This window comes from Citrus clementina, unplaced genomic scaffold (genome assembly GCF_000493195.1).
Source record: "Citrus clementina cultivar Clemenules unplaced genomic scaffold, Citrus_clementina_v1.0 scaffold_4, whole genome shotgun sequence".
Classification (NCBI taxonomy): domain Eukaryota; kingdom Viridiplantae; phylum Streptophyta; class Magnoliopsida; order Sapindales; family Rutaceae; genus Citrus; species Citrus x clementina.
The window spans coordinates 12,849,519-12,862,104 of record NW_006262274.1 but is presented as its reverse complement, the minus strand read 5'-3'; the positions used below and the strand labels follow the sequence as shown (position 1 = coordinate 12,862,104).

The 12,586-nt window shown below is 48.9% G+C and overlaps 2 protein-coding genes across 2 annotated transcripts; one reads left to right on the top strand and one right to left on the bottom strand.

Annotated features, from left to right (window-relative positions):
* Positions 1 to 2,081: 2,081 nt before the first annotated feature.
* Positions 2,082 to 7,619, top strand: LOC112099104. Its single transcript, XM_024186204.1, has 5 exons — positions 2,082 to 2,493; positions 3,001 to 3,528; positions 4,771 to 5,531; positions 5,655 to 6,866; positions 7,128 to 7,619. Exons 1-5 carry the CDS (start codon positions 2,082 to 2,084, stop codon positions 7,617 to 7,619), a joined length of 3,405 nt encoding a protein of 1,134 aa, XP_024041972.1.
* Positions 7,620 to 8,430: 811 nt separating this feature from the next.
* LOC112098848 lies at positions 8,431 to 11,332 on the bottom strand. The gene is made up of 2 exons (XM_024185304.1): positions 10,635 to 11,332; positions 8,431 to 9,587 (listed from the first exon to the last, which is right to left on the bottom strand). The coding sequence occupies exon 2, from the start codon at positions 9,445 to 9,447 to the stop codon at positions 8,470 to 8,472; it is 978 nt and encodes a 325-aa protein (XP_024041072.1). The 5' UTR covers positions 9,448 to 9,587; positions 10,635 to 11,332; the 3' UTR covers positions 8,431 to 8,469.
* Between the last annotated feature and the right edge of the window lie 1,254 nt (positions 11,333 to 12,586).

The window sequence follows — 12,586 nt, the reverse complement described above, 5'->3', positions numbered from 1 at the left end:
GTAATTTTTTATTTCCTCATAAATTTGTGATTGTTTGAGTGTGTGAAGCACTTGAGTGAAGAGATTGGGAGATAATATCTTTGTTGTAAAGATTCATTGACACCTTGAAGTCAATTGTAAACATTTGAAATCTTGGAAGGCTTGGATGGTGAAATTCTCAAGCTTGGATCGCTTGGAGGCGTGGACGTAGGCAGGGATTGTCGAACCATGTAAAAATTCTTGTGTTTGTTTCTCTTCTCTCTTACTTATTTGTGATTGTGTTTTTATTGAACTTATTGCTTTCGTATTCATTAAGGCGTTAGATTGGATTGTTGTGTGGTATTGTTAGGATTTTTTTAAAAATATCAATTCACCCCCCCCCCCCCCTCTTGGGTTGCACACTTGTATTTCAAACTTTATATCAAAATACCATATAAATCTGAAGAGATCTATACTTATAAATTAACATGACATAAAAGACTTCTTGAGCTTCAGCTTTTTCTCCTTATCTTAGAAAATTAGCTACTCATATTGCAAAACAAAACACTTATTTCATTTAACAATCTTCTGAAATATATTATAAGAAAATTGATTACACAATAAAACAAGAAAATATAAGAAAAAATAAAGAAAGAATTCCTCAACTTCCCTCTAGTTCTCTTCAGCCCCCCCCCCCCCCCTCGGCAAAATCTTCATCTATTTATAGGCGATCATCAGCTTCAACTTCTTTTATTCTATTATTATTTTATATTATTATCACATAAACAAACCAACAATAGATGGGTGATGGTCAGGTGGCAAAATGACCATCTGAACATCACCAGCATGATTGCTTACTTTTCTTTATTATTATTATTATTATTATTATTATTATTATTATTATTATTATTATTATTATTATTTAAATTTTTTATTTAATTACATTACCTCAATAATGCATTCCAAATGGCTCCAATAATTCTTCTTTATCTCCCTTTTTTAGTTCCAACTCATCTCTATTCTTGAAACATATCTACAATATAAAATTAAAATAAAATTAATAGATTACAAATTAATTTAACATAAAAATATATTTGGAAAGGATTAAGATAATTTAAGAATAATGAGCGCATTAATTGACATTGTTTGGGAGGGATACTGTTTGGGACAAATGCGTCGAAGGGACCAGGAATGACGAGCAGACATCTGATGGCGGAGTTCTGCGCACCGGTGTTTTCCGTTAAAGCCTGGCGCGTGGAAGAACAGGAGCAGAAACATCCTGCTCGTCCACGATGTTGTCGTCCGCGAGGCCAATTCCTATAAAAGGCATGAGGCCATTCCGGCTAGAGACCGAGAGGCGAGGAGACCCGGTCGACGGCAGTTGGCAAGACGCGCTCTCCAGCACGAGAACCTAGGCACAACAGCCACGCTTTCCCCAGAACCGCGACGTAACACGCAAGATCTCACGGAGCCATGACAGCCACACTTTCCCCAGAACCGTGGCGTAACACGCAAGGTCTCACAGAGCCGTGGCAGCCACGCTTTCCCCTGAACCGTGGCGTAACACGCTAGATCCCATGTTTTGCCCATAACGCAGCAGTTGGAGTCCCATACCGTCTCGAAAAGAGCGGAAGACTGAGATTCAGAGGAAGCCTATAAAAAGGTAGCCAACGAAGGTAAAAGGGTTAGCATTTTTAAGATAAAAGAGAAAACCACAAAAAGCCATAAGACCTGTGGCAAGCGTTCCCCAAACCTTCATATCTGACTTGAGCGTCGGAGGGTTTGCGCCGGGAGAACAACCGGCGTACTCTGACTTGTCTGTGTGTGCAGGGACATCCGGAGAAGAAGCATTACTAGGAGACCTCCTGGTCGTGGTAGAGTTGATCGAGCAGGGATCCTGGTCGTAGAACGAGGAGAACCGGAATCTCGCATCAACATTTTGGCGCCGTCTGTGGGGATCCAGAGCAAAAAGCTTCTGTCGGTAGCAAGAAGAGGGGTGGAGTAAGCGAAAGTCAATGGAGATAGGAGGAAGTAGCGCACAAGGGGGTGACATAAGGCTTAACGATTCCGTGACGCTGAGGGAGGTGATCAGCGAAGCACGGGAAAAAGTCATGTTCGACCGGATGGAGCGAATGGAAAAGCAGATGGAAACCTTGACAACCATCCTGCATGAGCTGCGGAACGAGCGAAGGGTAACCCAAGAGGGAAGGGTGAGAGGCGGTGGAGCGGCACCAGGTACCGATAGTGCGGAGAGAAGTCGAACCGCTGGGAGATTTGGCGGTGAGAGAGGTAACGTACCTCTGCGGGGAGAATTTCATAGAGAAAGAGAGCAGTCCCCGGGAAGACAGACTTGTGACGGGGGCGACGGGGTGGTGAACGCAGAGGAAACAGAACTGAGGCAACACTTACGTGATGCAGAGCGAGAGCGGGATCAAGCTGCAGCGCGCGACCCTGGTCGCGCAGGACAGCTGGAGGAGGAAGTGCGAAGGCTAGCGCAAATAATTGATGACATGCAAGGGAGGAACAGAGCCCCTGGTTGGAGGATAATGCTGGACGGGGAATCACCGCTCGCAGCAGAGATCATGAGGGCAGTTATTCCAAGAGATTTCCGCCTCCCCGACCTCAGATACTCGGGAAGAACTGACCCGCTGGTGCACATAGAGCGCTTCAACGACATAACGGGGGTCCAGGGATTATCTCCATCCCAAAGGTGCAGGGTGTTCCCACTATCCCTTGAGGGACGTGCACGAGAATGGTACAGGAAACTTCCTCGGGGCAGCATAAAAACCTTCGAGCAGATGTGCCAGGAATTCGCAGAGCAGTTTAGTGGGGCAATGTCGCCGGAAGATGACATGATGGAGCTGAAGAGCATGAAACAGGGGGAGCAAGAAACCCTTCGGGAATTCATCAAGAGGTTTCATCGGGCTGTCCTCGACTTGGGAGCCTTCAACCACCCTCAGGCGTTAAGGGGACTGAAAGAAGGGGTGAAGATAGGAAGGCTGTGGTACAATTTGAGAAGCCCAGCTATTCAAACGTATGCAGCCGCATACGAACAGGCTAAAAGAGACATCGAGATTGAGGAGGAGAAGGCTGCACGGATCAAGACAGACCAGTTGGAAGGGTTAGGGAGGAAAGAGAAGAAAGCATTACCAACTAATGGACCGAACAGGAGGAGGGACCACCAGATCTCCGGTAGTGGAGCAGGAGGTAGGGTAATTGCTTACCAGCCTCATCAGAGGCCGCCACAGTATCAGCGCAGCAGGGCGCCACCTCCTCGCTCCCCAGCTAGGGAGCCTTGGAGAAGACATGATTCGGCATCCGGCGACCTTCATCAACATTCCCACGGTAGCAGGACGAGCAGACCAGAAGCACTCCCACCGCCCCCAACTCACAGTGGGGCAAACAGAGAAAGAGCAGTGCATCTGGTCGACCAGAACCAGGACTATGGGCGGTACACTCCCTTGAAGATGCCCCTGGATGAGGTGTACGAGGCCATAAAGGGTCGAGGGCTGCTGCACCTCCCCACACCAATAACAAAGCTACCCAACAGGAGGGATAGAGGACGTTATTGTAAGTTCCATGGCACCCATGGCCATACCACAGCAGAGTGTAGAGATCTCAAGACCCAGGTCGAAGATTTGGTGAGAAATCGGTACCTGGACGAGTTTATGGATGGGACTTTCCCGATGGTGGCCACCATGGATGAAGGGGAGCAGAGTGATGGAATCTTGAGACGCGAGCCGCCCGCAGCGAGGGTGATAGCTGGGGGCCCAACGTTGGCTGGAGATTCGAACAGATCGAGAAAAAATTATGCCAGATACGCCATGACCAGTAAAGAGATACTCTTCAACACCCCAGCAGCCAAACGAGCAAGGGTCAGGCAAGTGCCAATCATGTGGACGGATGAGGATGAGGAAGGGATTCTATACCCCCACGAGGACGCTTTAGTCATCAAGGCCACGATCGCTAGCAAGAAGTTTGACCGGATACTGGTTGATACGGGGAGCTCAGTTGATGTGCTATTTAAATCAACTTTGGAAGAGATGGGAATAGCCGACCGGAAGTTGGAATACACCAACACCTCCTTGAAGGGGTTCGGAGGAGGGAAGCTGGTCCCTCTGGGCGTGGTCGAACTGCCTATCACAATCGGGAGCCCCCCGACAGAAAGAACAATGATACTGGACTTCGTCGTAGTGGACGAGGAAGGTCCTTACCAGATGATCCTAGGTCGGCCATTTTTAAGGATGAGCAAAGCGGTGCTGTCCAACCATTATCTGTCTCTGAAGTACCGGGTGAATGGGGTAGTCGGAGTGGTACGAGGAGACCAGAGGATCGCAAGAAGCTGCTACTCCTCGGCAGCAAGGGAGGCGATGCAGATAACATCCCTCGATACCCGAGCGGAAAACAAGACTGGCAGACAAGAACCCGTAGAGGATCTGGAAACAGTAAGCATGGGACCGGAGAACCCGGGAAAGACGATCAGAATCGGGTCGAGACTTGAGGGAGAGCAAAAGCAGGAGTTGGTGAAATGCTTACAGGCTCATGCCGACGTGTTTGCCTGGACACATGAGGACATGCCAGGGATTGACCCAGAGGTAGCATGTCATAGGCTGGCAATAAAGAAAGGTGCTCGGGCAGTAAGGCAGAAGAGGAGGTGCTTCAACCAGGAGAGGTATGAGGCTGTAAATGATGAGGTGGAGAAGCTTCTGAGAGCAGGGTTCATTCGGGAAGTTAATTACCCAGAGTGGATATCGAACGTGGTGTTGGTAAAGAAGGCGAACGGCAAGTGGAGGATGTGTGTGGATTTCACAGACCTCAATAAGGCGTGCCCAAAAGACAGCTTCCCTTTACCAAAGATCGATCAGCTAGTAGATTCAACGGCTGGACATGGTCTGCTTAGCTTCATGGACGCATTCTCGGGATACAACCAGATCCCCATGTACGAGCCGGATGAGGAGAGCACGGCTTTCATCACTAACCAAGGTCTGTTCTGTTACAGGGTGATGCCATTCGGTCTCAAGAATGCTGGGGCCACCTATCAAAGGCTGGTGAATAAAGTCTTTAAGCCCTTGATCGGGAAAACCATGGAGGTGTACGTGGACGACATGATCACCAAGTCCAAAGTCCCGAAGGAACATGTCAGACATCTCGAGGAGACGTTCGAGCTTTTGAGGAAGTATAAGATGAAGCTCAACCCGGAGAAGTGTGCTTTCGGGGTCGAGTCCGGGAAATTCCTGGGATTCATGGTGAGCCATAGGGGGATTGAAGCAAATCCCGAGAAGATCCAGGCGATTGTGCAAATGACGTCTCCTCGAAACCTGAAGGAGATGCAGAGCCTCACGGGGAGGTTGGCGGCGTTGAGCAGATTCATATCCAAGGCTACAGATAAGTGTCAGCCATTCTTTCAAGTGATAAGGAGGGGAAAGAAAACGGAATGGACCCCAGAATGCGAGGAAGCCTTCCGGAACTTGAAGCATTACTTGCAGCAAGCTCCGCTACTGTCCACACCGAGGGATGGGGACAAGTTGAATCTGTATTTGGCGGTATCTGATCGGGCCGCCAGTTCCGTTCTGGTGAGAGAGGAAGAAGGAATTCAGTATCCGATATACTACACCAGCAAGGCCCTGCTCGACGCTGAGACCAGATACCCAACGATGGAGAAATGGGCACTGGCCCTTGTGGTTGCTGCTCGGAAGTTGAGGCCGTACTTTCAAGCATTCCCGGTCTCGGTAATCACCAACCAGCCATTGCGTCAAATTCTGCACAAGCCGGATGCCTCTGGTCGGCTCGTCAAATGGGCTGTAGAGCTGAGCGAATTCGACTTAGACTATAAACCCCGCGCGGCGATAAAGGCCCAGGCAATGGCCGATTTCGTAGCTGAGTTCGCGGAGCCTGAAGTATGCTTGGATCAGCAAGATGCCGATATAGGCAACGACGAAACTCAAGTATGGCAGATATCGGTGGATGGGTCATCAGGAGAGCGGGGTTCAGGAGCAGGGATTGTCCTGGAAGGCCCAGAGGGGGAGGAGATCTCTTATGCTGTAAAGTTGGAATTTGCAGCCACAAATAACCAGGCAGAATATGAAGCCTTGATAGCAGGGCTGGAATTGGCTAGGGCCGTGAAAGCGGACAGAGTTAAGATCAGAACCGATTCCCAGCTGGTTGCGAATCATGTCAGTGAAAGATTCCAACCAAGAGAGGAGAAGATGGAACAGTACCTAAGGATAGTCAGGCAGATGATGGGGAAGTTCGAAGCAGTGGAGGTGATACAAATCCCCAGGGAGCAGAATAGTCGAGCAGACATTTTGGCTAGGATGGCAGCCGTCGCCGACCCAAAAATGCCAAAGTCGGTCCCCCTAGAAGTAAAGTCTCGCCCGAGTATCGAGCAAAATTTGGGGGTGTTGCGGATAGAACAAAAAAGCTCGTGGAGGGACCCGATAGTTTCGTACCTTAGAGACGGGGTCTTACCACCAGATAAGCTACGGGCTCGGAAGATTAGAGCTCAGGCCTCGAGATACACGATGATCGATGGGGTACTGTATCGACGAGGATATACATTACCGTTCCTTCGGTGTTTGGACGATGACGACGCGGATTACGTGCTGAGGGAAGTGCATGAAGGAATTTGCGGAAATCATTCTGGCGGGAGGTCCCTGGCCCACAAGGTCTTAAGGCAGGGATATTTCTGGCCGACGATGCACCAGGATGCGCAAAGGAAGACCAGGAGCTGTGCAAGCTGCCAGAGTTTTGCAAATTTTTCTAACCAACCACCAGAGAAGCTCACCTCCATGGCCTCCCCTTGGCCATTCGCTCAATGGGGAATTGATCTGATCGGCCCATTGCCAAAGGGACGAGGAGCAGCAACACATGCGATAGTCGCTATAGATTACTTCACGAAGTGGATAGAGGTAGAAGCCCTTAGCAGGATCACAGAGAAGAAAACAACAGACTTCGTGTGGAGAAACCTGGTCTGTCGATACGGGATCCCATATGCCTTGGTAACGGATAATGGCAGGCAGTTCGATAATCACAGCTTCAGGGATTTCTGCCAGAACCTCGGGATAGAGCTGAAGTATTGCTCGCCTGCTCACCCCCAATCGAATGGACAAGTAGAAGCAGCCAACAAGACAGTCAAGAGGCTTCTGAAAACCAGGCTCGGAGCAAAAAAGGGTGCGTGGGTTGACGAGCTGTCAGGTGTGCTATGGGCATACAGAACAACCCACAAAACCGCAACGGGGGAGACACCGTTCGCTTTGGCTTTCGGACATGAAGCGGTCGTGCCGGCTGAGGTAGGAACGACCACACACCGGACAGATCATTTCAATGAGCAGGAGAACGACGAGCAGATATGTTTGAATCTTGATCTGCTAATGGAGAGGAGGGAACAAGCAGCCGAGCGATCAGTCACTTACCAACAGAGGGTTGCTCGGTATTATAACCAGAAGGTGAACATACGGCAATTCAGGGTCGGAGACTGGGTACTGAGAAGAGTGAATCAGAGCACCAAAGATTCGACTCAAGGAGTGCTGGGACCGAATTGGGAAGGGCCGTATAGAGTCAAGCAGATAGCGGGGCCCGGAGCTTACAAGCTGGTTCGCGCGGACGGCCACGAAGTGAAACGCCCATGGAACGCAGCACACCTCCGAAAATACTTCCAGTAAGACTTGCTCACATTTTAAAGCAATTTCTGCTCATGCGGTCTATCTTTTATTTTTATGTTTTATGTCCGAACAATTTCATGTAAGTCAAATCCTGCCATTAATGTAACGTCGACGAATTTATTTCGCTTGAAACCGAAAAAAAAAAAAAAAAAAAAAAAAAAAAAAAGAAAAAAATCCTAAGGCATGCAAAGGCTCGCCAAGTCTCAGAGCCTGTCTTATGGCGAGACAGAAGCCAAGCATGCCAGGATCTGCTCGGCCACGAGAAGGCAGCAGAATCCAAATCGTTTGAAGAAAATCCTAAGGCATGCAAAGGCTCGCCAAGTCTCAGAGCCTGTCTTATGGCGAGACAGAAGCCAAGCATGCCAGGATCTGCTCGGCCACGAGAAGGCAGCAGAATCCAAATCGTTTGAAGAAAATCCTAAGGCATGCAAAGGCTCGCCAAGTCTCAGAGCCTGTCTTATGGCGAGACAGAATCCAAGCATGCCAGGATCTGCTCGGCCACGAGAAGGCAGCAGAATCCAAATCGTTTGAAGAAAATCCTAAGGCATGCGAAGGCTCGACAAAGTCTCAAAGCCTGTCTTAGGGCCAGACAAAAGCCCAGCATGCAAGGATCTGCTCGCTCGCGAGAAGGCGAGCAGGCTCCAAAGCATTTGGAAAGTTTTCTACGGCACGCAAAGGCCTCACCAAGTCTCAAAGCCTGTCTTACGGCGAGACAGAAGCGATCAGCGTTTCAGACGAAAATTAATTCATGAGTACGACACGAGATAGTAATCAACAACATTTTTATTAATGGCTAACAGAGGGGATAAATTTCATAAACGTTGTTCATTACAATACAAGAAGAAATATATCAAAAAGATGGTGGGTCAGTGAGCCGAGCAGCATCGGTTGGCTGGACCTCCTCGGGTGCGGGAGGGGTATCACCAGTTGCGTCCGGGGGGGTGCTCGCCTCGCCAACATCAGCAGGGACTGCACGAGGAGGAGAGTTACCCTCCTCAATCACGATCGGCTCTAACCCCTCGGCATCTTCCTTGGCCGCCTCCTCGTCCATATGTTGAGCAACACCAGCTGCAAGGTCATCCATCTTCAGATCAGGGTGTTGCTTCCCGAGGACGGCCATGATACAACGATACGAATGCCGAAGTCCCTGGTCGTACTGGTTGTCGGCCTCCCTCTCCAAGTTCTCTACATGAGCTCGGTGGGAATCGCGGAGAGATTCGAGCTGAGCCTCATACATAGCCCTCTGCCCTTGGAGGTCCTCCTTAACCTTGGTCAGCTCCTCCTCGAGTGTAATGGCTTTTGCTTGAGCAAGGGACTCTTGCTCTATCAGCTTGAGGTTCTCAACGTTTAGCTCCCCCGCCTTTTTCTCGGCAACGTCAGCTCTGGTCGTCGCCGATTGAATGTCCTCCTTCATCTTCCTGTCGTAACGGCCAACCTTGGCCTTATAGTAGGTGGCCATGCAGCTGAGATGGAAAGCACTGTACTGCATGGCTCCCACCAGCTCGCCCAGGGTACAACCGTCAAAGCCCTCCAGGTCCTTCTTGCTCACGAGTTTAGACAACTCATTGAGATAGGGAACCAAGTGTTCTGGTCGGCTGTCGGGTAAGCGGGACCGAGGCACAACAGGTGGAGAAGAGGAAGCAGGATCAGTGGCCGCTCTACTGGATTCCCCGACTCTAGCAGAGGCAGGAGGGAGAGCCTGCAAGGGAGGAACCTGCTGCACGATGTTCTTTCGCTTCGCAGCGGGAGCATCTTTGTCCTGGTCCCTATCGGTTGTTGGAGGCCGAGAGCGTTTCCTGGTCAGAGCTCCAATCACTGCGTCCTCCATCTTATGGCCAGGAAGTATCAACCGAGACTCGAGGAAGTTGTATGTAGATAGCAGTTCTCGGCTCGAGCAGGAATTGGCCAATACAGCCTCGACCCGTTTAAGCAGACCAGGTCGGAGCGGGAAGTGAACACCCCAGGAAACTACAGCACAAACAGACACTTGGTTAGAGACAAACCAATACAGCAGGAACAATTATGGATACAAGACATCTAAAGCGAGCAGGCAACCTGGGACCGTGAAACGGGGTGGGACGCGACAATCCTTCCCGTCTATTTGTGCAACTTGACCCCAGGGACCCCCAGCAAAAAAGAATTTCCTCTTCCAAGTCCCACCACCACCAGTTGGAAGATCAGTTATGGGTTTCCTGCTCTTGGTACCAGATTGGAAGTAGTACCAGCCGGCATCTTTAGGGCTGCTCTTCAGCTGGTACAGATGCTTCACCTCATCAACCGTGGGCTCGCTTTGGCAACATCTGTCCCACAATATGAACAGACCAGAGAGCACTCTCCACCCGTTGGGGTTCAGCTGACCAGGAGCCAGATTTAGCCCGTTAAGTATCCGGGCAAAGTAAGGCTGCAAGGGACACCTCAGCCCATACTTAAAGCTCTCCAGATACAGGGTAACGTATCCCCTGGGAGGCCGGCTAGGTGTATCCTTTTTTCCTGGGATCCTAAGAGGTATCTCACCAGGAATACTATACCTAAGTCGGAGGTCATTGAGCTCGTCAAACGTGGTCGTACACGACATGTAGTCAATGGCATAATCACGCGACAAGGCTCTACCCCCTACTGTACCCCGTTCTTCTGGTCGTGATGCTCCTGATGGGGACGCCTCACTAGAATCATCCCCTTGACCCTCACTCAAAGTGTTCTCCGATCCAGAAGACCCTTCTTCATCGCTACTGTCGCTCGAGGAGGTTGTTTGGGGAGACATCCTCCTAGCGCTAGTACCAACACTAGACCTAATGGGCTCTAAGGGGATCCCGGGATCAAAAGCAAAATCAGCGGGCAGACTAGGCAAAAAACCTAGTTCGTCGTCACCAACCTCAACGACCTTCTCCTTACCCTTCGACATATCCTAAGTTCTAACCAAAACACCACCGCCAACTACAACCTCAAGCAAAGCAGAGAGAAAGGAGATTACCTACAACTAACCGATACCGAAAAAAAAAAAAATAGAAAAAATACCTGAAGCAGGGACTCGGTCAGAGAGAGACAGGGATGACAGCTTTGGCGCCGAGGTTCATTCGCCGGAGAGACAAGAATGGAGAAAATGACGAGTTCGTGTTTGAAGATTTTGGGTTTCCTTACTGAGAAGCAAACTCTTGGGCTGCCAGCATTTAATGACGCATATTCCGAGAATCCCGTAACCGTCGGTTTGAAATTCAAATGGAGGGGGGGATTTCTGCCACGTCACCTCGTCCGCAATTAAATGCGACATGACTCCTGGCAGCCTTTTCCAAACCCACGCGAGCGAGTACTATCGAGTTTCTACTGCTGGTCCACTACATTACCCAACACCAGAAACTGGGGGACCGGTGTTTGGGAGGGATACTGTTTGGGACAAATGCGTCGAAGGGACCAGGAATGACGAGCAGACATCTGATGGCGGAGTTCTGCGCACCGGTGTTTTCCGTTAAAGCCTGGCGCGTGGAAGAACAGGAGCAGAAACATCCTGCTCGTCCACGATGTTGTCGTCCGCGAGGCCAATTCCTATAAAAGGCATGAGGCCATTCCGGCTAGAGACCGAGAGGCGAGGAGACCCGGTCGACGGCAGTTGGCAAGACGCGCTCTCCAGCACGAGAACCTAGGCACAACAGCCACGCTTTCCCCAGAACCGCGACGTAACACGCAAGATCTCACGGAGCCATGACAGCCACACTTTCCCCAGAACCGTGGCGTAACACGCAAGGTCTCACAGAGCCGTGGCAGCCACGCTTTCCCCTGAACCGTGGCGTAACACGCTAGATCCCATGTTTTGCCCATAACGCAGCAGTTGGAGTCCCATACCGTCTCGAAAAGAGCGGAAGACTGAGATTCAGAGGAAGCCTATAAAAAGGTAGCCAACGAAGGTAAAAGGGTTAGCATTTTTAAGATAAAAGAGAAAACCACAAAAAAGCCATAAGACCTGTGGCAAGCGTTCCCCAAACCTTCATATCTGACTTGAGCGTCGGAGGGTTTACGCCGGGAGAACAACCGGCGTACTCTGACTTGTCTGTGTGTGCAGGGACATCCGGAGAAGAAGCATTACTAGGAGACCTCCTGGTCGTGGTAGAGTTGATCGAGCAGGGATCCTGGTCGTAGAACGAGGAGAACCGGAATCTCGCATCAACAGACATTGTAAGTGAAAAACTGATAATTTTATCGTTATTAAATGTACATTTTTTAATATCAATCAACAATCTAGAATTATTCAACAAATAGAATTCTAAGGTTTTTTTTTTAATTTACTTTTAATGACTGAAATGGAGGAACTTGAATGAATAGAATTGGAAGAACATTTACTTGAAAATTTGATTCTGAGAAATTGTTTTTTGTAACATTATTTATGAATTTCTTAAATATATTATTTTAAGTTATACCCTTGCTAATGTAAGAACGAAATAGAAAAGGGGACAAATGTTGAAGAAGAAGTGGAAAAGCCCAAATTATAATGATCTTTGATACCACTGTTGAGTTGTCTCAGTTCTACAAATTGTATGGAAAACTGATGGGGTTTGAAATTATCAAAAGAACTTCACGAAAATATGAGGAAGGGGTGTTGAAATTTGTGAGTTTCAGTTGCTCACAGAATGGCAAGTCAAGATGTAAATCAAGACATGCATTTAAATTGCGTCCCACAACCAAAAAAAATTGCAAGGCTAAAGTTAGTGTTATTGTGCTTCGTGATGGAAAGTGTAAAGTGAGCTCTATTGTTTATGAGCATAATCATGAGCTTAACACACCAAACAAAGCTCGGTTCTTAAAATAAATAGAAGTATAAAAACATATGTGAGGAGAAAGCTGGAATTAGGCAAAATAAAAGTTTTTATTCTTCAGTTATTGAAGCAAGGGGATATTTTTAGGGAAAGATACCAGAAACTACTTGAATAAAGAAAGACGTTTACGACTTAGGAAATGAGATGTTGCTGCAGTACAAG